General features: G+C 47.0%; 1 protein-coding gene across 3 annotated transcripts in view; it reads left to right on the forward strand.

The window, feature by feature from the left end:
- LOC144506652 (SAM domain-containing protein SAMSN-1-like) overlaps positions 1-25,164 on the forward strand; it is a 79,177-nt gene that overhangs the window by 17,129 nt on the left and 36,884 nt on the right. Inside the window, exon 1 of one of the 3 annotated variants that reach the window (XM_078233051.1) lies at positions 244-404. The exons of 1 other annotated variant lie outside the window; for it this stretch is intronic. In XM_078233051.1, coding sequence (XP_078089177.1) covers positions 348-404 — 57 coding nt within the window. In that variant the 5' untranslated portion in view covers positions 244-347. Of the gene's footprint in view, positions 1-243; positions 405-25,164 lie in introns of those variants that run through there. One more of the 3 variants, XM_078233052.1, reaches the window with a different exon arrangement.

A 25,164-nucleotide genomic window follows, 5' to 3' on the forward strand; every position in this document is an offset into this window, starting at 1 on the left:
AGTAATATAGAGTAATCAGAAAGCAAGTGGAGGGAGTGGATTTGTGATTTGCTGTGGGGAAATTGCTGTTACTTTTTTTGGTGATACATTTGTGAAAATTGCCAAAGTTTCTAATTTGCTGTTACTGGGTCACTTGCTGCTCTTGCTCTGGTTCGGAAGCTTTCAGTGATGTTCCTCTATCTCATCGCTGCAGATAAAGCTTCCGGCTTCTCTGAGGAAGTCAAATTTTAAGTGTTCTGATCTGACACACTTGTGGTTTCGTGACAGTTGCTTCTTCAGCTCTTGTTTAGCTGTGGCTGTGTTTCTATTTCCCTCACGTCGTGCGGGTTTAATCAGAGCTTGGAAAAATGATACGCCGAAAGCCCTCAAATGCTTCGGATAAAGAGAAATGCTTAAAGCCGAAGGTAAGTTTGGCATCGAGGGATTGTGACATGTCCTTGCTCTGTAGAAAGGGGAAACATCTTATCTGAGTATGTGGGATTTGGCAGCAAGAGGTTACTGTCCAGGGCTTTGAGCATTGAAGCCACTCCAGCAAAACAGTCTGAAATGCTCGCTGAGCTTTTGACTCTATCTTGAACATAACAAGATGGTAACAAACACCGAAAGTTGGACAGCCGCAGGAATTACTTTGTTTCAAGTTTATTTATTAGTGTCACAAGTAGACTTACATTAACACTGCAATGAAGTTACTGTGAAAATCCCCTCGTTGCCACACTCTGGCGCCTGTTCGGGTACACTGAGGGAGAATTTAGCATGGCCAATGCACCTAACCAGCACGTCTTTTGGACTATGGAAAGAAACCGGAGCACCCGGAGGAAACCCACGCCGACACGGGGAGAACATGCAAACTCCACACAGCCAGTCACCCGAGCCGGGAATCAAACCCGGGTCCCTGGCGCTGTGAGGCAGCAGTGCTCACCACTGTGCCACCGTGCCGCCCTTTGTTGGCATGTTTGGATTCTGTAGAAAGGCAGTGCCTAAGAAAGGGTTTGGTTGTTTGGCACTCTGTATAAATAGATCTGACTGGAGAGGTCCAGTGGACTCAGTGAGTAGGGATTTAATCCATTCGTACTGTTGAGTGGGAGGTGGTTTTCTTCCATTGCGATTCTGCATGATGGCAATGAATATCCAGATAACTGGTCCCTGGGATTTTGTATAGTGTGATAAAAAATGTAAGGTTTTCATTTGGAACTATACCTGTGGATGAACTCATGCCAAATGGATCTGAGGCAGAGAGATTAGACATGTCAGTCATGCTCTATCCCTTGGTGTCCAGGGCATAAGAGCGAGATCGGGATAAACGCAGCAAAATTCTCGCTGGTGGTCAGACTTCGCTGACCCCTGTGTAGAAGGTGCCCAAACCTGGATACAGGTGAACGTCGCACCTGGTTTGGCTGTGAAGGCTCTCAAAGTCAAATAGCTTTCCGAGGTCTTGGGCTCTGAGGCGCCTTCCGTAGATCTCTTTGCCTTTCGACCTGTCTCTTTTTTTTAAGATGTGGAGATGCTGGCATTGGACTGGGTTTTTTAAAAAAGATTTTCCTTATACCTTTTTCACCTTGGTTACCTGTCTTCATGTCCTTATGAAATATTGTTTCTTGTGTTCCGATGTTGGAGACTGTTACTACATTAAAGATCTATCCTTGTGCAAGTTGTTGCTGTCCGGACTCAGACTTCAGGAGTGAGCACTTGTCTGAGGAACTGCAGGGTGGCGATCACCTGTCAAGCCCCAATTCAGTGTGACTGAAAGTCCTCGGTCTGGGAGAGAGGTGATGCAGTTCGAAAGTGGGATAGGGGCTTGAGGGAGGGAATGAATATGTAATCATAGAATCATAGCATCCTGCAGTGTGGAAGGAGGCCATTCAGCCCATCGAGTCTGCACCGACTACAATCCTACCCAGGTCCTATCCCCATAACCCTCTGCATTTACCCTAGCTAGTCCCCCTGATACTAAGAGACAATTTAGCATAGCGAGTCCACCTAACCTGCACATCTTTGGACTGTGGGAGGAAACCGGAGCACCCGGAACAAACCCACGCAGACACGGGGAGAATGTGCAAACTCCACACAGACAGTGACCCAAGTTGGGAATCGAACCCGGGTCCCTGGAGCTGTGAGGCAGCAGTGCTAACCACTGTGTCACCATAATTGCCCCTGACTGGCATGTACTTTTTCTGAAATTGATTGCAGCTTCTAAAAATTATAACTGTCTAATTCTACAAGTCTTGTCCAGGGGATTTGGGAAGCTACCTGGATGAACGATCACTGATAGTAACTCCCAGTACCCATCGAATAATAAACTCCACACAAAGCTTCCTTGCGAAATTTCCTTTCCTTGACTCAAAAGGTTTTGATGAAGCAACGAACTCAATTTTTTTAATAGCTGTCAACCATTCAAGGCATTAAAGCAAGGTTTCTAATCTGTCTCTTTATGTCCATGCTTCCCCCCCTGTGCATGGTGCCTGTGCTATATACATTGGGTTTGGGAATATAGGCTGCATTGGGTCATAGTCTTAGGATAAGGGGGAGCAAATTTAAAACAGAGTTGGAGGAGAAACTACTTCTCCCAAAGGGTTGTGAATCTGTGGAATTCGCTCCCCCAAAGTGCGGTGGATGCTGGGACAGTGAGTACATTTAAGGAGGAGATAGACAGATTTTTAATTGGTAATGGGTTGAAGGGTTATGGGGAGAAGGCAGGAAATAAAATAAAAACAAAATAAAAATAAAATAAAATTCTCCCCCTATATCTTATCTTGTGGGGTTGCAAGGCAAAAAGTGCATGAGAGGAAATAACTGGAATTGCAGGAAAAGGAATGATTTGTTAAAATGGGACAATTCAGTGCTGCGTTCTGTGAGGGTTTTTGAAGTGTACGTTTGTATACCTGGCTGTGTTTACATGTCTGTGAATGTCTCCATGTGTATGTGGTATTCAATAAATGTGTTTGCATATGCTGCATTTCCATTTGTTGAATGTGGACATGTGTGTCTGTGTGTGTGTGTGAGTGTGTATGTAGCTGTGCGCGTAATGTATGCATGTCTTCAAAAATATGTGTACCTCTTTGTGTATGAGGGGATATATGTGCTATATTTGTGTGTGTACGGCTGTGATTTTCCTCCCTCTCTGCGCCATAATTCACGGCAGTGGGTGGTGGCACGCTGTTCGTACCAGCAGGATCTGTTGTTCCCACCATTGTCAATGAACGCATCCTTCACCATTGGGAAACCTGGGGCAGGGATGTAGCATCGGCAGGACTGTAATTTCCCACTAGTGTGAATGGCAACAAGATTTCAGCAGACATCCTTGTGTCTGTATGGATTATATTGAGTATGTTTGTGCGTGCGTGTATTTATGTGTGTGTGTATGTGTTTGCATGTGTGCGTGTGCATGTGTATGTATGTGTGCATGTGTTTGAGCACACGCGTGCATGTACAATTGTAAATGCTGTGTCGGGTCACTTTGAATCAGTTTGAAATTCATAGAGTTCCTTCAATGCAGGAGGAGGACATTCAGCCCATCAGGTCTGCAGCAACTCTCTGACAGAGCATCATATTTAGGTGCATGGCAAGATCTCACAAACAGCAATACCATGATGATTAGATAGTGAGGTTGCTTCAAGGACAAATATTGGCCCAGGACACCAGAGAGAACTGCTCTGTTCTCTTCCAAGTATAATACTTTACATCCACTTGAGAGGCCAAACAAGGCCTTGGTTTAACACCTTATCTGAAGGGCGGCACCTCTGACAGTGCAGCACTTCCCCAGTACTGCACTTTATGAGTCAGCCTGGACTTTGTGTTCAGGTCTTTGTAGTGGGAATTGAGCGTGCGACCTTTGGATTTAGCGGCTCAACAACTGAACCAACTGAACTCTAGCCCTAGTTAGAAAAATGAATCCACCTTCCTGCTTCATACCACAGTGCTTGGTCATTCGCGATTGTTTTGTGCTTCTGTGCAGAGGCACTAGAGCAAAGGGGTTTGAACAACCAAATTTTACAGATGATTTTAGGCAGCAGGTGGCAGACAGGACCATTCGCTCTTGCTGCGCACAATTTAATTCACTCCCTGTGGTGAGTTTGGAGGTGGGGAGGGCACATTTAATCAGGCCGGACGGTGGTGGGTACGATTCCTGCCATGGGAACCCTGCCACCTTCCAGCCTCTCCTCTGGCCAAGTCCGTGGCAGGAAGGCCCATGGACAACCATCCCACCCGCTGCCAATTGAGGCCTTTTTATTCTTTCATGCGATGTGGGCATCACTGGCTGGGCCAATATTTAATGCTTACCCCTAATTGCCCTTGAACTAAGGGCAGTTGAGAGTCAATCACATTGCTGTGGCTCTGGAGTCACATGTAGGGCAGGCCAGGTAAGGACAGTAGATTTTCTTCCTTGAAGGACATTAGTGAACCGGATGGGTTTTTATTTATTTATTAGGGTCACAAGTAGGCTTACATTAACACTGCAATGAAGTTACTGTGAAAATCCCCTAGTTGCCACACTCTGGTGCCTGTTCGGGTACACTGAGGGAGAATTTAGCACGGCCAATGCACCCTAACCTGCATGTCTTTGGAGTGTGGGAGGAAACCAGAGCACCCGGAGGAAATCCATGCAGACACGGGGAGAACGTGCAGACTCCGCACAGACAGTGACCCAAGTCGAGAATCAAACCTGGGTCCCACCTGGGTCAATTATAACAATTGCCAATGGTTTCATGGGCATCACTAGACTTTACATTCCTGCTTTTTATTGAATCAGATTGCACCATTTGCTATGGTGGGATTCGAACCCAGCTCCCCAGAGCATTACCCTAGATCTCTGGATTACTAGCCCGGTGAATATACCACTGCGCCACTGTCTCCTCACAGTGAACCAGAGGGTAACTGCTGTTGTCAACACAGCGGTGGGCCTGGGGCGGGTGGACGCTCACAGTGCAGTGAGCAGGACACGTAAACCCACGCAGGATTGCTCATGAGATCCCAGAGGGGTTCCCTCATTCAAAAGCACTCAGTATCTGATTGAGGGACCTGACATCAGGAAGATCCGCTCAAAACCACTCCCCTGTCCTAGATGATAACCACCACTCCCCACAAGCCCCCCATCCCACAAAGACCCCACCCTCACCACCCCCTCTCCTCTCTTCCCCCGTCCACACCCCACCGCCATCACTCATCTACAGCCTGGGATCCAGTGACAATTCTCGGCCTAGGGTAGGTGTCACACTGGCGCCACTGCCTCCCTGAATGTCTACAGCAGCTCCCAGGGGGAGAAGGGGGGTGGGGGGGGGCGGGGGGGGGGGGGGGGGGGCTGCGAACCTCCATCCCTCAGGCTGGTTGATCTTGTGGAAGGCCCACTGCTTGTCCAGTTAAGTGTCTGGGTGGCCATCCCCAAATAAGGCAATGCCAGGTTCCTGCTGCCTTTCCCAGCTGGGAGAAGGTGGGGGATGGGGGATCGGCGGGGTGGGGGGGGGGAGGGGGGGGAGGGAGGTTGGGGGGTTGGTGGAGGTTGAGGGAACCCAGTCCCCCCACCATCACCGCTATTAAATCCAGCCCACAATTCCTGGAACTGTTTTGAAGTTGGTCATTTTTCCTACGAACACATTGACGTTCTGAAGTTGAGAAGTGCAGCAAGTAATCAGAGACACTTCCCTTCCAACGAAGAATAACTACTCTTATTATAGATACGGGGTTCATTAGAATGGTTCCAGGCTTGAGGGACTTCTCTGTTCTTAGAACGGAGAAGATTGCGGGGAGGTTTAATAGAGGCGTTCAGAGTAAATAAGGAGAAACTGTTTGCAGTATCAAGTCAGTGGGTGATTGGAGGACATGCATTTTAGGTAAAGAGCAACTGAACCAAGGAGAAATGGAGTGAAATGTTTAATTGTTGCGATCTGGAACGTTCTGCATCAAAGTGTGGTGGATGCAGATTCAACAGCAAATTTCAAAAAGGAATTGGACATGAGAAGCAGAACGGAGGGAGACAGTTCAGCTCCTTGTGCTTTGAAAGAGGCATCAAATTTGCTCTATTCCTCTGCTCCTTTCCCATTGCTATGCGAGTTTTCTTTCCCCCCTTTCTTGATTACTTCTCCACTTTGCTGCCCTCACCCTCTCAGGCAGCATATTCCCGATTCAAACAATTTCTGGGTAAGTACAATTCTCAGCTACTCCCCTCTGACTCTTGCGTGGATGATCTGAAATCGGTGCTCTCTCCTCATTGCCTCTGCTGCATGCTGGTGTAGTTTCTCTCTATCAGCTAACAAAACCCCAAAAGGTGGCAACATTTACAAAAAAAATGACCACATCAAAACCCCTTTAACACCATTTTTGATATTTTTAGTGCGGAACCCCATCGCCTTTCATTTGCAGTTAAATGTCATTTCACTGTTTACCCATGTCAGCTGGCCTTGCACAGGGTTTGTTTGTAGAGTCCACAGTATCACGGACATGGGGACAGGAAGAGGCCATTCAGCCCCTCAGGTCAGCCCAATGTCCAACTAAATTCTGACTGAATTGTATCTTAACGCAATCTACCCGCCTTGGTTCCTTAACCCTCATCCCCTCACCCTATAAACCCTAATTCCCTCATCCTATAAACCTTCATCCCCTCACCCTACAAAAACGTAGCAGTTTCCATTTTGCAATGTTCGATTCATCCTCAGCCTTGCCGGCTTTGCGAGGGAGACAATTCCCGATTTTCACTCCCCTTTGTGTGTACACCTACTTCCTGATTCACCAGGATGCTGCCTGGGATGGAACATTTAAGTTATAAAGAGGGATTGGGTAAGCTTGGGTTGTTTCCGTTGGAGCAGAGAAGACTGAGGGGTGACCTGATCGAGGTGTTCAAGATTATGAGAGACATGGACAGAGTGGATAAGGAGCAACTATTCCCCTTAGTTGAAGGGTCAGTCATGAAGGGACACAGTTCAAGGTGAGGGACAGGAGGTTATTTTGATTTGATTTGATTTATTATTGTCACATGTATCGTGGTACAGTGAAAAGTATTGTTTCTTTCATGCTACAGACGAAACAAACCATTCATAGTTTAGGGGGATATGAGGAAAAACATTTTTACCTAGAGGGTGGTGAGGGTCTGGAATGCGCTGCCTGGGAGAGGGGTGGAGGCGGGATGCCTCACGTCCTTTAAAAAGTACCTGGATGAGTACTTGACACATCATAACATTCAGGGCTGTGGGCCAAGTGCTGACAGATGGGATTAGGCGAGGTGTCAGGTGTTTCTCGTGTGTCGATGCAGACTTGGTGGGCCAAAGGGCCTCGTCTGCACTGTACGATTCTATGATCTCCATGAATAGTCTGGCTCGAATGTTAGGATGATATCCCTTTGTTCGGATCGCTGCCCACAGGAAGAAGTGGTGCCTCTCCAGCTACCCTGTTGAATCCTTTAATCACCTTAAACACATCAATTAATTCACCCCTCAATCTATATTGACAGAATAAAACCTAACCTATTTCACCTGTCCTTTATAATTTAACCCTTTTGGCCCCGGTATCATTTGTTGACTCTATGTGACACTCTCTTTATGCCAAGGTATTTTTCACGGGGGTTCAGTACACATAACTAAAAGCATTTCCTCCCCATGAGGTCTAACCAGAGCATTTATTCATTGCAGGAAAGCAACATCAAATTTATTTTTCTTACTATCCCTCAAAACCCGCCCTCAGAATCACAGAATTGTTATAACACTGAAGGAGGCCATTCAGCCCATTGAGTTTGCACCGGCTCTCCGAATGAGCAACTCACCTAGCTCCATTCTCCTGCCTTCTCTCCACAACTCTGCACATTCTTCCCTTTCAGATAACAGTCCAATTCCCTTGGACCGAGCCTGCCTCCATTACACGCTCAGGCAGTGCATTCCAGACACCAACCAGTTGCTGTGTAAAAACGTTCTCCTCATGCTTCTTTTGCTTTTTACTTTAAATCTGAACTGTCTCATTCTCAAACCTTTCATGAATGGGAACAGTTTTTTCCCTCTCTGCTCTGTCCAGACCTCTCATGATTTGAGCATCCCTGTCAAAGCTCCTCTCAGCCGTCTTCTCTCTGAGGAAAACAGTCCCAACTTCTGTCATTTATCTTCATAACTGTAGTTCCTCACTCTTGGAACCATTCTTGAGAATCTTTTCTGAACTCTCTCCAATGCCTTCATATTCTTCCTATAGTGCGGTGCCCAGAATTGGGCAAAATACTCTAGCTGAGGTGAGTGACTTATACAAGATTAACCTCCTGACTCATGTACACGATGCCCCATCAGTAAAGACCAGGATATTGTGTGTTTTATTAACGTGGACGTGAACTCCTTAGCATGTGGAACAAAGATATCGATGCCAGGAAAGTATTAATCTTCATCCCAGGCCTTTGACCTTAACTTGGTTTATCAGACCAGCGTTGCCCAATGAACCCTGCCAACACCAAAGGGTTAACTCATCGATCATACCACCTCCCCAAGCACCTTCTTCCCTCAAAATGACCACAGTTTGAGGACAAGGTTATAACAGCCCTATGGCACCAATGCTCTGACTCTTGGTGCATTTTGGTTGGCTGCGGTGCCTTCTGTAAAAAAGTAAAGTTTATTTATTAGTCACAAGTAAGGCTTACATTAACACTGCAACAAAGTTACTGTGAAATTCCCCTAGTCGTCATACTCTGGCATACTCCAGGTCAATGCACCTAACCAGCACAGCTTTCGGGCTGTGGGAGGAAACAGGAGCACCCGGAGGAAACCCACACAGACACGGGGAGAACGTGCAGACTCCGCACAGACAGTGACCCAAGCCAGGAATCGAACCCGGGTTCCTGGAGCTCTGAGGGTAGCAGTGCTAACCACTGTACCACCATGCCGCCCATGGTAAAGCACCGATAAAACACCGGCACTCACCGCTCCTGGTTCAGCCATGTGGTGAGAATGAGAGCCAGCAGCCAGAACTGGTGACCATAGGACGGGAGTGGGTGACATTTTGATTGGACTTGATTTGTTATTGTCACACGCATCGGGATCCAGTGGGGAGTGGGTTGGGGAGATGGGTGTCTCCGAACACGCGCGTGAAGATCTGCAACAGCAGTTTGTCCCTGATAGCAACAAGGTGAATGGAAATGGATTAAGTATGTCATGTCACTTGGTGCAGTTCGACAGATTGTAGAGATAGTGTGAGTCCTATAGCCACGGTAGCTGCTGTAACAGGACCTTATCTCTGTAACTTCCTCCAGCTAAAGTCTCTGCATTTCTCCATTTCTGTCCTGTTGAGCATCTGGTTTCCATCCTCTGACCTTCAGCTGCCTGGGCCCTAAGCTCTGGAATTCCCTTCTTCAACCTTGCCAAGGGATAGGCAATAAATGCTGGCCAGTCAGTGACGCCCATGTTCCACGAATGAATTCAAAGTGCTCTCTGAACCTGCCCTGCCACCGTTAATGGTTTCTGCACATATACATCCAGGTCCCTCTGCTCCTGCACCCCCTTTAAACTTGTACCCTTTATTTTATATTATCTCTCCATGTTCTACCAAAATGAATCACTTCACATTTCTCTGCATAGAACTTCATCTGCCACCCATCCGCCCATTCTACCAACTTGCCTCTGACCTTTTGAAGTTCTACATTACCCTTGTCACACTTCACAATGCCTCTGTCTTTTTCTGATCTGCAGAATGGGAAGGATAGAGCGTAGTGGTATTTTTACTAAACTATTAATCCAGAAACTCAGCTAATGTTCTGGGGATCCGGGTTTGAATCCCGCCACGGCAGATGGTGGGATTTGAATTCAATTTTTTTTAAAATCTGGAATTAAGAATCCACTGATGAAACCATTGTCAATAGTCGGGAAAACCCATCCAGTTCTCTAATGCCTTTTAGGGAAGGAAATTTGCCGTCCTTACTTGGTCTGGCCTATATGTGACTCCAGAGCCACAGAAATGTGTTGGCTCTCAACTGCCCTTCAAGGGCAACTAGGGATGGGCAATAAATGCTGGCCAGCCAGCAATGCCCATGTCCCACAAATGAATAATAAAAAAAAAATTGAAATGAGCTGTCATATTAATATCAAATAGCCATGGAGTCTTGTGCCTGGGACAGATTGATAGGCGCCTGGCACAATAGGGTACCTGACATGAAGAATTTCTCAGCTGCACACCGAGGTCGGTGAACTCAGTCAACTGGAAGATGCTGTGGTGAGGAGGAGGGGGAGGATAGGTTGGTAATGGGGGTGGGGCGGGGGGGGGGGGGTGGGGGGGTGTGGGGGGCGAGGGGGAATGGGTGGGGGTGGGGGGGGGCGGGGGGGTGGGGGGGTGGGGGGGTGGGGGGGGGGCGGGGGGGTGGGGGGGTGGGGGGGGGTGGGGGGCGGGGGGGGGTGGGGGGCGGGGGGGAGTGGGGGGGGGGGGGGGCGGATGAAAGAGATCAGCCAGAGTGCAAGCTCCCATTATCCATCCAGGGCCACTTGCCAGTTCCATAGAATTTCAGGAAATGAACAGACTATTCGGCCCATCTGGTATATGCGGAGGACCCCGGAGGATTGGGGCGTGTGTCCGCGCCATCTACACTGTACTGTGTGTGAGTGTTGCACGACTGGAGGTGCCACCTTTTCTGATGTTAAACCATGGCCCCATCTGCCGGTTAGATAAATCTGATAGATACCGTGTCGCAGTTCAAAGAACGGGAAATACTACCATCTGGTGCATTGGCCAACACTCAACCAGTGGGAAAAAAACAATTTAGACTGGTAATGGGCATCGGCTGCTGATTGTCCACTGCATTTCTTTATGTATCAAGTCAATACACTTCAAAGATAAGCCATTGTCTCTGAAATGTGTAGGGACATCCTGACAATGAGAAAGGTATTATATAAATGCAAGTTCTTTCCTCATATAACAAGACTGCCTGTATCACAACATTTCTTGATGTGAAGCACTTTGACCGTGTGTTTTGGACCAGTGGTGTCATGGTTTCTTTTCTCGTTAGACAGGGTAGATTCAGAAAGAATGTTCTCAATGTCCAGAACTAGGGATCATAGTTTGAGGATAAGGGGTAAACCTTTTAGAACTGAGGTGAGGAGAACTTTCTTCATGTGCGGAATTCACTACCACAGAATGTAGTTGTCACCAAACGTTGTCTGATTTCAAGAAGGAATTAGATAAAGCTCTTGGGGCTAAAGGGATCGAGGGATATGGAAGGAAGGCGGTAGGATATTGGAAGGATATGAGGTATGGGAGGATATTGAATTCAATGATCAACCACGATCAAGATGAATGGTGGAGCAGGCTCAAAGGGCCGAATGGCCTCCTCCTGCTTCTAGTTTCTATGTTTTCATTTCTGTTATCAATTTAGCAAATCTTCACCACTATCTTTCCATGACTAATATCCTTCCTATGATTGGGTACCTAGAACTGTGCGCAAAATGTCAAGTGCTATTCTTTGTGCATTCATGGTAGACTCCACATTGTTCAAATGTGTCTAAGTGGTAGATTATCGTCACCATCATCTCACATGACTGAAGAGCCCATTGCGAGATTGGCACCGAAGTCCATAGAATGGGCAGACCATGCTGTCACTGTTGGCGCTTGGGCCAACTTCTGTAGCTGTGCCACCTCTGGCTTTCACCTAGGCATGTCTGATCTTGTGAGTAAGTTGTCCGCAAAATATTCTGAACCAAATTAGTGCTGTGTACAAAATATCGAACACTAAAGCATCGAAATAGGCCATTAACCCTATCAACTCTCTGTTTCTGTATCTGCTCCAAACAAGTCTCCTGATACCTTAATTCCTCTCACTCCACAAACTCAATAACACCTCGTAACATTTAAATTTACTTTCGTTTCTCCAAGCTTCTTATGTTTACCACCTGCGTCCTACCCTTAGTTAATGGTTTGGGAAAGTCAATATGTATGTAATTCTCGAAGCAGATGCTGTATTGGGTTTAGTCGTCCTGAAAGGGTTTGGGCTTCTCCCAACCATGAGGAGAGTGCGAGTTTGAGCCATTCTCCAAAGGAATTCTCCCACTCGGGTTAGAGTCATAGGCCACGATTTTCTGGTCACATTACGCCTGGCGCAGAACGTGTTAGAACAGAGGATGGCCGGAGAATCACGGCTAAGTGGTTTAAAGCATTATGAGCGGGCACCAAACCTCATCGGTATCTTCCCACCCACCGCTCCCGGACGTAATCTGGTTCTTACCCAGTAAGGGCGGGAACCAGATCAGCATATTAAATTGGTTTGCAAAAGTGGAAGCTGAACCACAGGCTGTCAATCAGGATTAGACTGTCTACATTGAGGTCAGAATCAATGGGGTACTTGAGGTGCAGTCAACCGTGAAGGGAAATCAAAATAAACACAGGTGGCTGGAGGATGATAGGAATTCATTGAGTTATCAGCTGAATCTTTTCTGAAATGTTGCACCTTGATCTTGTTACGGATCAAAGGCTTCAAGTGCAATGGAGAGGGTGGTAATGCTTTCTGCTTACTGGGAACAGCAACTTCAAATCAGGTCCCCCCTCAGCCTTTTCTGCTCTAAGGAAACCAACTCCAGCCTCACCAGACTCTTTCTGAAATGCTCCAGCCCAGGAAACATCTCGGGCAATCTCGTTTGCACCCTCTCGAGTGCAATCACATCCTTCCTATTGTGTGGTGATCAGAACTGCACACAGTGCTCTAGCTGTGGCCTAAACAGTGTTTTATACAGCTCCACCATAACCTCCCTGCATATTCTATGCCTCGGCCAATAAAGGCAAGTATCCCATGTGCCTTCTTAACCACTTTATCTATTTGTCCTGCTGCCTTCAGGGATCTTTGGACATGCACCCCAAGGTCCCTCTGGTCCTCTGTACTCCCTATGTTGGGAGTCCAGGAAAGTCTTACCCAGTTTAAATGCTGTTGCATCTGATGCAGTTTGAACGTTGCTGGGTCAAAATCCTGGAACAGCACTGTGGGAGTACCTAAACCACACTGGACTGCAGCAGCTCAAGAAGGCAGCTCACCGCCACCTTCTTAAGGGTAATTAAGAATGGCCATAGCCAGTGATGCTCACATCTCAAAGACTGATAACAAACAATAATTAGTTGCTAATTCATGCAATCTTGTGAATTAGCCACGGTTAAATTAAATTAGATGAAGAAAGATTGTGTGACTATAATACAGAACACGGTAAGTTCCAATTACTTAGCCACATGAACTAAACGTACAAAATGAGAAGTGCAGTCTGCCCCTATCTACAACCATCGGATAATGGGAGGATATGAGGTATGGGATATATTCCACCGGATAATGGAAGCTGAACATTTTTCTGTTTGGGGGCCCAGCAGGAACAATAATGTGGATTTATATAGCGCCTTTAAAGCAATGGAAAATCCCAAAGTGCTTCACAGAGCGACCATCACATCAAATCTGACAGTGAAATACTTAGTGAGGAATAACTGATCTAAAACTGGGTCAGAGAGGTAGGATTAAAGGAGGAAAGCAAGGTGGAGATGTCAAGGGAGGGGATTCCAGAGCTTCGGGCCCAGGCAGCTGAAGGTCAGAGGATGGAAACCGGATGCTCAAGAGAAATGCAGAGACTTTAGCTGGAGGAAGTTACAGAGATAAGGTCCTGTTATAGCAGCTACCGTTGCTATAGGACTCACACTATCTCTACAATCTGCCAAACTGCACCAAGTGACACACGCTGACATGACATACTTAATCCATTTCCATTCACCTTGTTGCTATCAGGGACAAACTGCTGTTGCAGATCTTCATGTGCGTGTTCAGAGACACCCATCTCCCCAACCCACTCCCCACTGGATCCCGATGCGTGTGACAATAACAAATCAAGTCCAATCAAAATGTCACCCACTCCCGTCCTATGGTCACCAGTTCTGGCTGCTGGCTCTCATTCTCACCACATGGCTGAGCCAGGAGCAGTGAGTGCCGGTGCTTTATCAGGTACAGAAGGCACCGCAGCCAACCAAAATGCACCAGGAGTCAGAGCATTGATAACCCTGTCTCCAAACGGTGGTCATTTTGAGGGAAGAAAGTGCTTGGGGAGGTGATATGATCGATGAGTTAACCCTTTGGTGTTGGCAGGATTTACCGGTCTGGTAAACCAAGCTAAGATCAAAGGCCTGGGATGAAGATGAACACTTTCCTGGCATCTATATCCTCGTTCCACATGCCAAGGGGTTCATGTTCGCCTTTTGAGTCTTTGTGGAAGTTGTTAGGTTTGCTTTATTGTTGATCAGTTTTGTCAGCAGTTTTGCATTATGGGATTTGTGGAATTGAGTGTGGGCAAGAGGAAGGGTGGAGCTTTACCGATTACTTGACCAAGTAATCAGTCACCACAACCTCTCTGGCTGTATGTGCTGTATGCGCTCTATCACAGTGACACAACAAATTGCATTTCGATAGCACCTTTAACGTTGCAGAATATCCCAAGACACTTGACAAGATTAAGACCAACAGAAACATTTTTGACACTAAATCATGGAAAGGGATTTCAGGATGGATGCTGGGTCAAAGAGGGAGGTCCTAAAGATAGTCTCAAAAGTGGGTCAGAGCGATAGAGACAAGAAGAGGATTAGGGAAGGCGTCCCAGGGCTTAGGGTTTAGGCAGTTGAAGGCAAGGCCATCAAAGGTGGAGGGATTAAAATAGATTATGCACAAGAGGCCAGAATTTGAGCAGATATCACAAAAGGTTGTTTGGGCTGGAGGGGATTACAGAGATAGAATGGGCTATGGCATGGAGCATAGTAAGCAAGGAAGAGAATTGAGTCATTATCAGATTAGAAGCCACTGTAGGTGACCATCTGAAAGCCCACGTAGAAAGACATGACTTGCATTTCTTCAGTACTTTTCACTTCACAACCAGTGACGTACTTTTGGAGTGTAGTTCCAGCATAGGAAATGCAGCAACAATTTTCACAAGCAAGTTCCCGCAAAAAGCAACCTGTCAGATTATCTCTTCTTAAATGCGTGGAGGTTTGCCAGCGTTTTAATGACTCCCACTGCACTGCTGCCTCACAGCGCCAGGGACCCGAGTTCAACTCCAGCCTCGGGTCACTTGTCTGTGTGGAGTCTGCATGTTCTCCCCGTGTCTGCGTGGGTTTCCTCCCACAGTCCAAAGATGTGCAGGTTAGGTTGATTGGCTACAGCCCACACTTGGAATACTGTGTACAGTTCTGATCATCCTATTATAGAAAGGATATTATTAAACTAAAAAGAGTGCAGAGAAGATTTACTAGGATGCTACCGGGACTTGATGGTTTGAGTTATAAGGAGAGGCTGGATAAACTGGGACTTTTTTTCCCTGGAGCACAGGAGACATCGGGGTGATTTTATAAAGGTCTATAAAATAATGAGAGGCACAGATCAGCTATATCCCTCTTTCCCCATCTTACCCATGCAACTGTCTAAATGCTTTTTAAAAGATAAAATTCCACCCGCCTCTACTACTATCTCTGGCAGCTCGTTCCAGACACTCACCACCCTCTGAGTGAAAGAATTGCCCCTCTGGACCCTTTTGTACCTCTCCCCAATCACCTTAAACCTATGCCCTCTAGTTTTAGACTCCCCTACCTTTGGGAAAAGATGATGGCTATCTAGTTGATCTATGCCCCTCATTAAGATCACCCCTAAGCCTCCGACGCTCCATGGAAAAAAGTCCCAGTCCCAGTTGCTGATAGCTCTTGTTACTCTTACTGAACAAAAATCTCTTGATCTGAATCTTGCACTGACTAGTGAAGCTATTTCAGAGGCCAGTTCAACCAACCACATTACTGCCGGTTTGGAGTCATATGTAGACCAGGTAAGGATGGTAGATTTCCTTTGCTGCAAGGATATTAGTGAACGAGATGGGTTTTTACAACAATCAGTGATAGTTGTGATAGTCACGACTTAGAATCATAGAGTCCCTACAGTGCAGAAGGAGGCCATTCGGCCCATCGAACCTGCACCATCAACAATCCTGCCCTATCCCTGTAACCCAATATATTTACCCTGCTAGCCCCCCTAATACTAGGGGCAATTGAGCATGGCCAATCAACCTAACCTGCACATCTTGGGAGTGTGGGAGGAAACCCGAGCACCCGGAGGAAACCCACACAGACACGAGGAGAACGTGTAAACTCCACACAGACAGTGACCCAAGGCTGGGATTGAACCGGGGTCCCTGGTACTGTGAGACAGCAGTGCTAACCACTGTGCCACCGCGCCGCCCACAATCTGATGGCTATGTCGATGGAGATGATGGCCTCCGACCCAGAGATGAGAACTATCCACTGAGCCACAGTGGCACAGTGGTTAGCACTGCTGTTTCACAGCACCAGGGATGTGGGTTCAAATCCGGCCTCGTGTGACTGTCTGGGTGGAGTCTACACATTCTCCGTGTGTCTGAGTGGGTTTCCTCCGGGTGCTCCGGTTTCCTCCCACAGTCCAAAGATGTGTTGGTTAGGTGGATTGGCCATGGTAAATTGCACGGAGGGGTGCCAAGCTGGGGGGATAGGGACTGGGTGGGATTGTTGTCGGTGCAGACTCGATGAGCCGATAGGGCTCCTTCTGTTTTTCAGGGGTTCTATGATTCTAACATGAGTGGAGGTGTTTGAGAACCAACTCCAACAGATATCCACCTGACAGGAAGTGCTTTAACATTTGGCCTGTAATTCTTTATACATTCAAAATGATAAGTTCACACATTTAAGACCCAAGCCTCTTCAACATTCACAGCATTTGACCCTAATCACATTTTCACTTTATATTTGGGCAGGCACATAATTGCAAGTTAGCAGTTGATGTATCTCACAGAGCGAGAGTGTTTGTGAGTGTGAAGGTGGGTCTGATTCACAAACTTATCAACTAATGGGCGGCACGGTAGCACCGTGGTTAACACTGCTGCTTCACGGCGCCAGGGACCTGAGTTTGATTCCCGGCTTGAGTCACTGTGTGGAGTTTGCACGTTCTCCCTGTGTCTGCGTGTGTTTCCTCCGGGTGCTCCGGTTTCCTCCCACATTTTGAAAGGCGTGCTGATTAGGGTGCATTGACTCGAACAGGCGCCAGACTGTGGTGACTCGGGGATTTTCACAGTAACTTCATTGCAGTGTTAATGTAAGCCTTACTTGTGAGTAATAAATTAACTTTAACTTTAATTTTTTCAATAGATAGAAGGCACAGTAGAAATTAGATGGTACACGCAGGCTCACTTGGATTCCAGCAAAATACTGCGGATGCTGGAATCTGAGACAGAAACAGAAAATGCTCAGAAGGTCTGACAGCATCTGTGGGGAGAGAATAGAGCCAACGTTTCGAGACTTGATGATCCAGACTCATTTTTGAAATACCAATCACTTCGGTCCATCGAGCTGTTAAAAGGAATTCCCACTTCTGCAAGCGGGCAATAGTGAGCCTTGCACAGATTACATTGCATTGTGGGGAAAAAACCCTCAACATTCTCCTCACAAAATTGTCCCTCTGAAAGGCACTGACTGTCATATGAACAGGGACGTGCATTTAACATTTCATCAAAATATTGATCAGGGAGGATCAGCACCAATGCATTTTTGTGAATCCGGCTGGGGTGGGCAAGGTGGTAGAGTTTCGGCTAATATATGTGGTGGAGTCTTTAACCATGCATTCAGATAAAGAGAAAATAGAGGCTTCTAGCAAAGATTTCAAAATAACCTGACAATCCTCACTGAATTATTTGTGGGGGTACCAGATACATCAGTGAGGGAAGATGCGATGGATTTGGTACAGACTGACTTGGGAAATCCTTTGGGAATTGAGATGGAGTTCTAAGGAGGATAGAGAACTGGATAGGAAACTGGTTAGAATGGTGTAGGAGCTAAGGGAACAAAAGAAAGTGCGGTGGTGTCTGACAGTGGCCAGGCCACCTCTAGCCACTGTGTAGATCAACAATTTTAAACGGAGAGGAAACAGTTAGCAGAAACTTGCAGATGATGTCAAAGTAGGAGGTAGCGTTAATTCTTTAGAAAACCAAAGGAAGAGGATGATAAGATTGAGAAGATGGGGGTGAAGGTTGGAGAGTGACAACTGGAATCCAACACCAGTGAATAAGTGTGAGGTGTTTTGGTCACAAAAAGATAGAAGCAGCAATGATGTTCAGAATGGACGTCGGGTTGGTGCTGAGGAGGAGCAGAGGGATTCAGGAATATTCGATTCACAGAGCAACTCTGCTGCAAAAGTAATCCAATTTCAATTCTCTCTCTCCCTTTCCCTTGGCTGATCTAGCTGTAGAGGAACAACTATAATTTTGCATTCAGGTTATTAAGATAGATTATTGCATCTGGAGGAGTGAAGGGCATTGCTGTGATGTCTAGTAGCACAGAAATATTTACAGCACTGAAGGAGGCCATTTGGCCCATTGTGTATCTCCAGTCTAATTCCACCTTCCAGCTCTTGTTCTGTCGCCCTGTAAGTTACAGCATCTCAAGTGTCTTTCAGATGTGAGTCTTTCTGCCTCTAGCACCATATCAGGCAGTGGTTCCAGACCCTCATCAACACCTGGGTGAAAAATTGTCCTTCATCATTTATCATAGTTTATGGAGTATTAGATGACTTGATGTATAATATGACCCAATTTTATCAGCACCAGAGACCATGGGCACAATGTTACCGGCTTGCCAGTCTATTGGCACAGTGAGCTGGTAAGATTGCGTGCGAGGCCATAAAATCTGGTTCGCACCCAGTTTGGTGTCGCACACGATGTGCCCGACCCACCATGGTAAATTGTGCAATCTGATTCAAGAAAAAGCAGGAATGTAAAGTCTAGTGATGCCCATGAAACCATTGGCAATTGTTGTAACTGACCCAGGTGGGACCCAGGTTTGATTCTCGACTTGGGTCACTGTCTGTGCGGAGTTTGCACGTTCTCCCAGTGTCTGCGTGGGTTTCCTCCCGGTGCTCCGGTTTCCTCCCACAGTCCAAAGACGTGCTGGTTAGGGTGCATTGGTCATGCTAAATTCTCCCTCAGTGTATCCGAACAGGTGCCGGAGTGTGGCGACTCGGGGGTTCTCACAGTAACTTCATTGCAGTGTTAATGTCAGCCTACTTGTGACACTAATAAATAAACTTTAAGTTTTAGGTTGCCATTCCAGACCACCTTGCAATGTTGGTGTCAATTTTTGTCTGATTACACTGCACCGAAACACCAAGGGAAATGTTACCATGTTATGTGTGAATCTAAGTTGTTGTTGTTATCACGCTAACTGGCTTTTAGTTACCCCGGTAACCTATGCCTCCCATTTTATCAATGAGTGCCACAGTAACCACTGTCCTGTTGATGGAATGGATATATACATTCTGGGATCCACACTCTGATGGGAGCGTTGTTAAATATTTGGCAGTTCAGTTGGGTTAGTAGAAGGTCAGAGGTCATATCCCCAAACCAAAAAGGGCTTGTAAAGTTGCTTTACTGTGTTTTGTTGGATACTGGTACCAACATCTTGGCTCAACTATCAAACTCTTACTTATGAGCCAGAAGATCATGGATACAAATCTCACTCCACAGGACCTGAGCGGACAATCCAGGTTAACAGTCCCAATGCAGTGCTGGAGGAGTACTGCACTGTCAGGAAGTGCAGATAAAACATTAATCTGAGATAAAGGCAAAATCCTGGGGTGCTGGAATTGGAAACAAAAACAGAAAGTGCTGGAAAATCTCAGCTAGTCTGACAGCATCTGTGGAGAGAGAATAGAGCCAGCGTTTCGAGTCTGGATGACCCTTTGTCAGAGCATTAGCTTGAGGACCTGTCTGCTCACCCTACGGGATGTGATGGTTCTCATTGGCACCATTTCCTAGGGTAGATTTCCCTGGTGTTCTTGTCAATGCTTATCCATTGGGATTTCAGAAAAAGCAGATTATCCCAATCCTGGTCAGCCATTGCTATTTGTGGGACCTTGCTGCGTACAGATTGGTTACAATCTATCTCGTATCAAAACAGTAACTACATTTCAGAAAAGAAAGACTGAATTGGCTGCAAGCTGCTTCAGAACTTCCTGTTGCTTTGAAAGCTGTGATATAAATTAGCTCGAGTCGGGGCTGCAACCCTCACAACGTTTAGGTGAGCACTTGCAACGCTGGTATACAAGGCTCTGGACCAAGTGTTGGAAAATGGGATGAGAGTAGAATCATAGAATCATAGAAACCCTACAGTGCAGAAGGAGGCCATTCGGCCCATCGAGTCTGCACCGACCACAGTCCCACCCAGGCCCTACACCCACATATTTACCCGCTAATCCCTCTAACCTATGCATCTCAGGACTCTAAGGGGCAATTTTTAACCTGGCCAATCAACCTAACCCGCACATCTTTGGACTGTGGGAGGAAACCGGAGCACCCGGAGGAAACCCACACAGACACGAGGAGAACGTGCAAACTCCACACAGACAGTGACCCGAGCCGGGAATCGAACCCGGGACCCTGGAGCTGTGAAGCAGCAGTGCTAACCACTGTGCTACCGTGCCGCCCGAATTGGATTGGAGATGCCGTCATCTCCAATCCAAGTTAAATGAGAACATAAATAAGAAATAGGAGCAGGAGTAGGCCATCTAGCCCCTCGAGCCTGCCCCGCCATTCAATAAGATCATGGCTGATCTGACGTGGATCAGTACCACTTACCCGCCTGATCCCCATAACCCTTAATTCCCTTACCGATCAGGAATCGATCCATCCGCGCTTTAAACATATTCAGCGAGGTAGCCTCCACCACCTCAGTGGGCAGAGAATTCCAGAGATTCACCACCCTCTGGGACAAGAAGTTCCTCCTCAACTCTGTCTTAAACCGACCCCCCTTTATTTTGAGGCTGTGTCCTCTAGTTTTAACTTCCTTACTAAGTGGAAAGAATCTCTCCGCCTCCACCCTATCCAGCCCCCGCATTATCTTATAAGTCTCCATAAGATCCCCCCTCATCCTTCTAAACTCCAACGAGTACAAACCCAATCTCCTCAGCCTCTCCTCATAATCCAAACCCCTCATCTCCGGTATCAACCTGGTGAACCTTCTCTGCACTCCCTCCAATGCCAATATATCCTTCCTCATATAAGGGGACCAATACTGCACACAGTATTCCAGCTGCGGCCTCACCAATGCCCTGTACAGGTGCATCAAGACATCCCTGCTTTTATATTCTATCCCCTTCGCAATATAGGCCAACATCCCATTTGCCTTAATAATTCAGTAGGTAGGTGCACGATGGCTTGCGCTGACACGATGGGCCAAATGGCCTCTTTCTGTGGTGTATGATGACTTGAAATGCATGTCATTTCTTATCATTTCCCGGAAGGCGATGTAGTGTGACCACATTCTGGCCTTCTTAAAAGGATGTTCTAGGAGTTGCACAATTCAAGTTATGCTACAGAGAGATGGCTTCAAGATACCAGGTTCTTGCCCTGTCCTCTATTTGGTAATTACGTCCCTCAGATACTTCACTCAGATGCTTGAATCTTGTCACGGCGAGGTGTCTCCTTGAAACACATACACGGTGGGTTGAATGGCCTCCTACTGTATCATGACTATTTCATTGTCTCGACATGCGGATGGATTTCTCTCACAGTGGCGGCACAGTGGTACAGTGGTTAGCACTGCTGCCTCACAGCGCAAGGGACCTGGGTTCGATTCCCAGCTTGGGTCACTGTCTGTGCGGAATCTGCACGTTCTCCTCGTGTCTGTGCGGGTTTCCTCTGGGTGCTCCGGTTTCTCCCACAGTCTGAAACATATGCAGGTTAGGTGCATTGGCCGTGCTGAATTCTCCCTCAGTGTACCCGAACAGGTGCCAGAGTGTGGCGACGAGGGGATTTTCACCATAACTTCATTGCAGTGCTAATGTAAACCCACTTGTGACACAAATAAATAAAAACTAAACCCTTTTTGATCATACTTCTTGGAGTGGCAATGGAGTATTCTGGAATTTGGTTTTGGTTTTTAAGCAAACTGTCTTTCCCTCAGTGGCCTGCCCACCCATCTCCACAGATCTCAGTGAAATGTACAATTCTTAAGGGACAGAAAGGACAGATGTTCGCAATGGGAGGCTGTGATCCCTGGCTATGGAGTCCAGAAGTGGAGGACAAGTACATGGATGGGAAAGGTTTAGAGGGATATGGGCCAAACACAGGCAAATGGGACTAGATCAGTTTAGGAAACCTGGTTGGCATGGATGAGTTGGGCCGAAGGGCCTGTTTCCGTGTTGCATACCTCTATGACTCTATAGCCAGAATTTTACCGCCCCGTCCAGCACAGGAATCGAAGCAAGCGAGGAGCAGACAGTGGGAAGGTCCATTGACCTCGGGTGGGATTTTACGATTTCAGGACAGGCGGCTCTGTAAAACCCTGGAATGGCTGGAATTTTACCACTTCGCCTGTCCCAAAATCAGAACGGCATTCTCCGTTGGCCTCGGGTGGGCCTGCCGGTAAAATCCCACCCCATGACTCTGTGACAAAGTTCCAGGATCAGGGGGCTGACAGTTCACACTGAGGTGAGGAGAAATCTCTTCACTCAGGTGGCCGTGAATTTTTGGAATTCTCCACCCCTGAGGCTGTGAAGATTTTTTTGCAGGATGTGGGTATCTCTGGCTAAACCCAACCCATCCCAAATTGCCATTGGGAAGGTGGTGGTGAGCAGGTGAATCGTCAGTTGTTGAGTTTATCCCAGACACAGACTGATAGAGATTGGACACATTGGGAATTGGTGTGTATGGGGATATTGTGGGACAATGGAAATGTCAGCCAGAACCGTATTGAACATTGTAGCGGGTGGAGAGGCGAGCTGGCCCACTCCTGTACCGTTTCTGCAACTCAACAGCATCATCTCATAGAATTCAATAGGATAGACAACATTAACATCAAAGAGTCTGCTCCTGGCGATCTTCAAAGGGTAGACAAAGAGGACTGTGTTTGCCGACTAACTGGGTCTGTGACAGTTAAAGTAAAGTTTATTTATTCGCCACAAGTAAGGCTTACATTAACACTGCAATGAAGTTACTGTGAAATTCCCCTCGTCACCACAGTCCAGTGCCTATTCAGGTCAATGCACCTAACCATTTAAAAGTCAACCCCATTTCAAAAAAGCATCCCAAATGACAGCAAATTGGTTAGTGTCAGACCCCACACTTGGACAATGTGTTACTTCTGAATGTGGGACATATGTAGTATAGAAGGAGCTTTACTCTGTGTCTAACCCCGTGCTGTACCTGTCCTGGGAGTGTTTGATGGAGTCAGTTTAGAGACAGCTTTACCCTGTATCTAACCCCGTGCTGTACCTGTCCTGGGAGTGTTTGATGGGGACAGTGTAGAGGGAGCTTTACTCTGCATCAAACCCCATGCTGTACCTCTCCTGGGAGTGTTTGATGGGACAGTGTGGAAACTACATGCCATATCTGTCCTGGGAGTGTTTGATGGGGACATTGGAGAAGGAGCTTTACTCTGTATCTAACCCTGTGCTGTGCCTGTCCTGGGAGTGTTTGATGGGGACATTGGAGAAGGAGCTTTACTCTGTATCTAACCCCGTGCTGTACCTGTCCTGGGAGTGTTTGATGGGGACAGTGTAGATGGAGATTTACTCTGTATCTAATCCCATGCTGTACCTGTCCTGGGAGTGTTTGATGGGGACAGTGTAAATGGAACTTTACTCTGTATCTAACACTATGCTGTACCTGTCCTGGGAGTTTTTGATGCTGACACTGGTTATCTTACATGGAAACTGTTTTGTCTTCCAGCACTCGCATCCTCACACTGACAGGCAAATAAATTACTGATAAATTATTCAAATGCCAGTGGCTTCTGCAATCGATGAAACTATTGCATGTTCCAACATGCAACTAAAACACTTTGCACACTGGCCAAATACGAGTTGTCACATGAACAAGGTTACAGATGCATTATTGATAGTGGACAGTTTAGTTTGTAACAAGGTGGGAATGTTCCTCTCTCAAACATTGCCCATACAAGAAGTGATCTTCTCTCTGATCACCTTGCTGTCTATTGGAGCTAACTCTACACAAACTGTGCTATGTTTCCCTGCATCACATCAGTATTTACACTTCAAATGTATTTAATTGACCAAAAGGAACATTTTCAAAAAATGGGCAGTACGGTGGCACAATGGGCGACACAATGGCACAGTGGTTAGCACTGCTGCCTCACAGCACCAAGGACCCAGTTTCGATTCCTGGCTTGGGTCTCTGTCTGTGTGGAGTTTGCACATTCTTGCCGTGTCTGCGTGGGTTTCCTCCGGGTGCTCCGGTTTCCTCCCACATGCTAAATTGCCCTGTAGTGTCAGGAGGATTAGCAGAGTAAATATGAGGGGTTACGGGGATAGGACCTGGGTGGGATTGTGGACAGTGTAGACTTGATGGGCCAAATGGTCTCCTTCTGCACTGTAGGGATTCTATGATTCTATAATTCTAAAATTAATTTAGGCATAGGTGCTATGTAAATGTAAGTTACTTCCAGCAGTCTGTCAGTGCTTTGGTGAGGAAGCACTGAAGGCTGTTTGTATTTACAACAGTCTGTGATTCTGGGACGGGAGTGTGTCAGTATTTACAGGGGTCTCCGGGAGTGTGTCGGTGTTACAGGGTTTCCCGGGGAGAGTGTCTGTATTTACAGAGTTCCCGAGGAGAGTGTCTGTATTTACAGGGTTCTCCAGGGAGTGTGTCTGTATTTACAGAGTTCCCGAGGAGAGTGTCTGTATTTACAGGGGTCTCCGGGGAGTGTGTCTGTATTTACAGAGTTCCCGAGGAGAGTGTCTGTATTTACAGGGTCTCCGGGGAGTATGTCAGTATTTACAGGGGTTCCTGGGGAGTATGCCTGTATTTACAGGGGTCTCCGGGGAGTGTGTTTGTATTTTCAGGGGTCTCCGGGAGTGTGTCGGTGTTACAGGGTTTCCCGGGGAGAGTGTCTGTATTTACAGGGTTCCCGGGGAGAGTGTCTGTATTTATAGAGGTCTCCGGGGAGTGTGTTTGTATTTACAGGGGTCTCTGGCATTGTGTCTGTACAGGGGTCCCCGGGGAGTGTGTCTGTATTTACACGGGTCTCCGGGGAGTGTGTCTGTATTTACAGGGGTCCCCGGGGAGAGTGTCTGTATTTACAGGGGTCTCCGGGGAGTGTGTCTGTATTTACAGGGGTCTCCGGGGAGTGTGTCTGTATTTACAGGGGTCTCCGGGGAGTGTGTCTGTATTTACAGGGGTCTCCGGGGAG

Source organism: Mustelus asterias, chromosome 17 (genome assembly GCF_964213995.1).
Source record: "Mustelus asterias chromosome 17, sMusAst1.hap1.1, whole genome shotgun sequence".
NCBI lineage: Eukaryota > Metazoa > Chordata > Chondrichthyes > Carcharhiniformes > Triakidae > Mustelus > Mustelus asterias.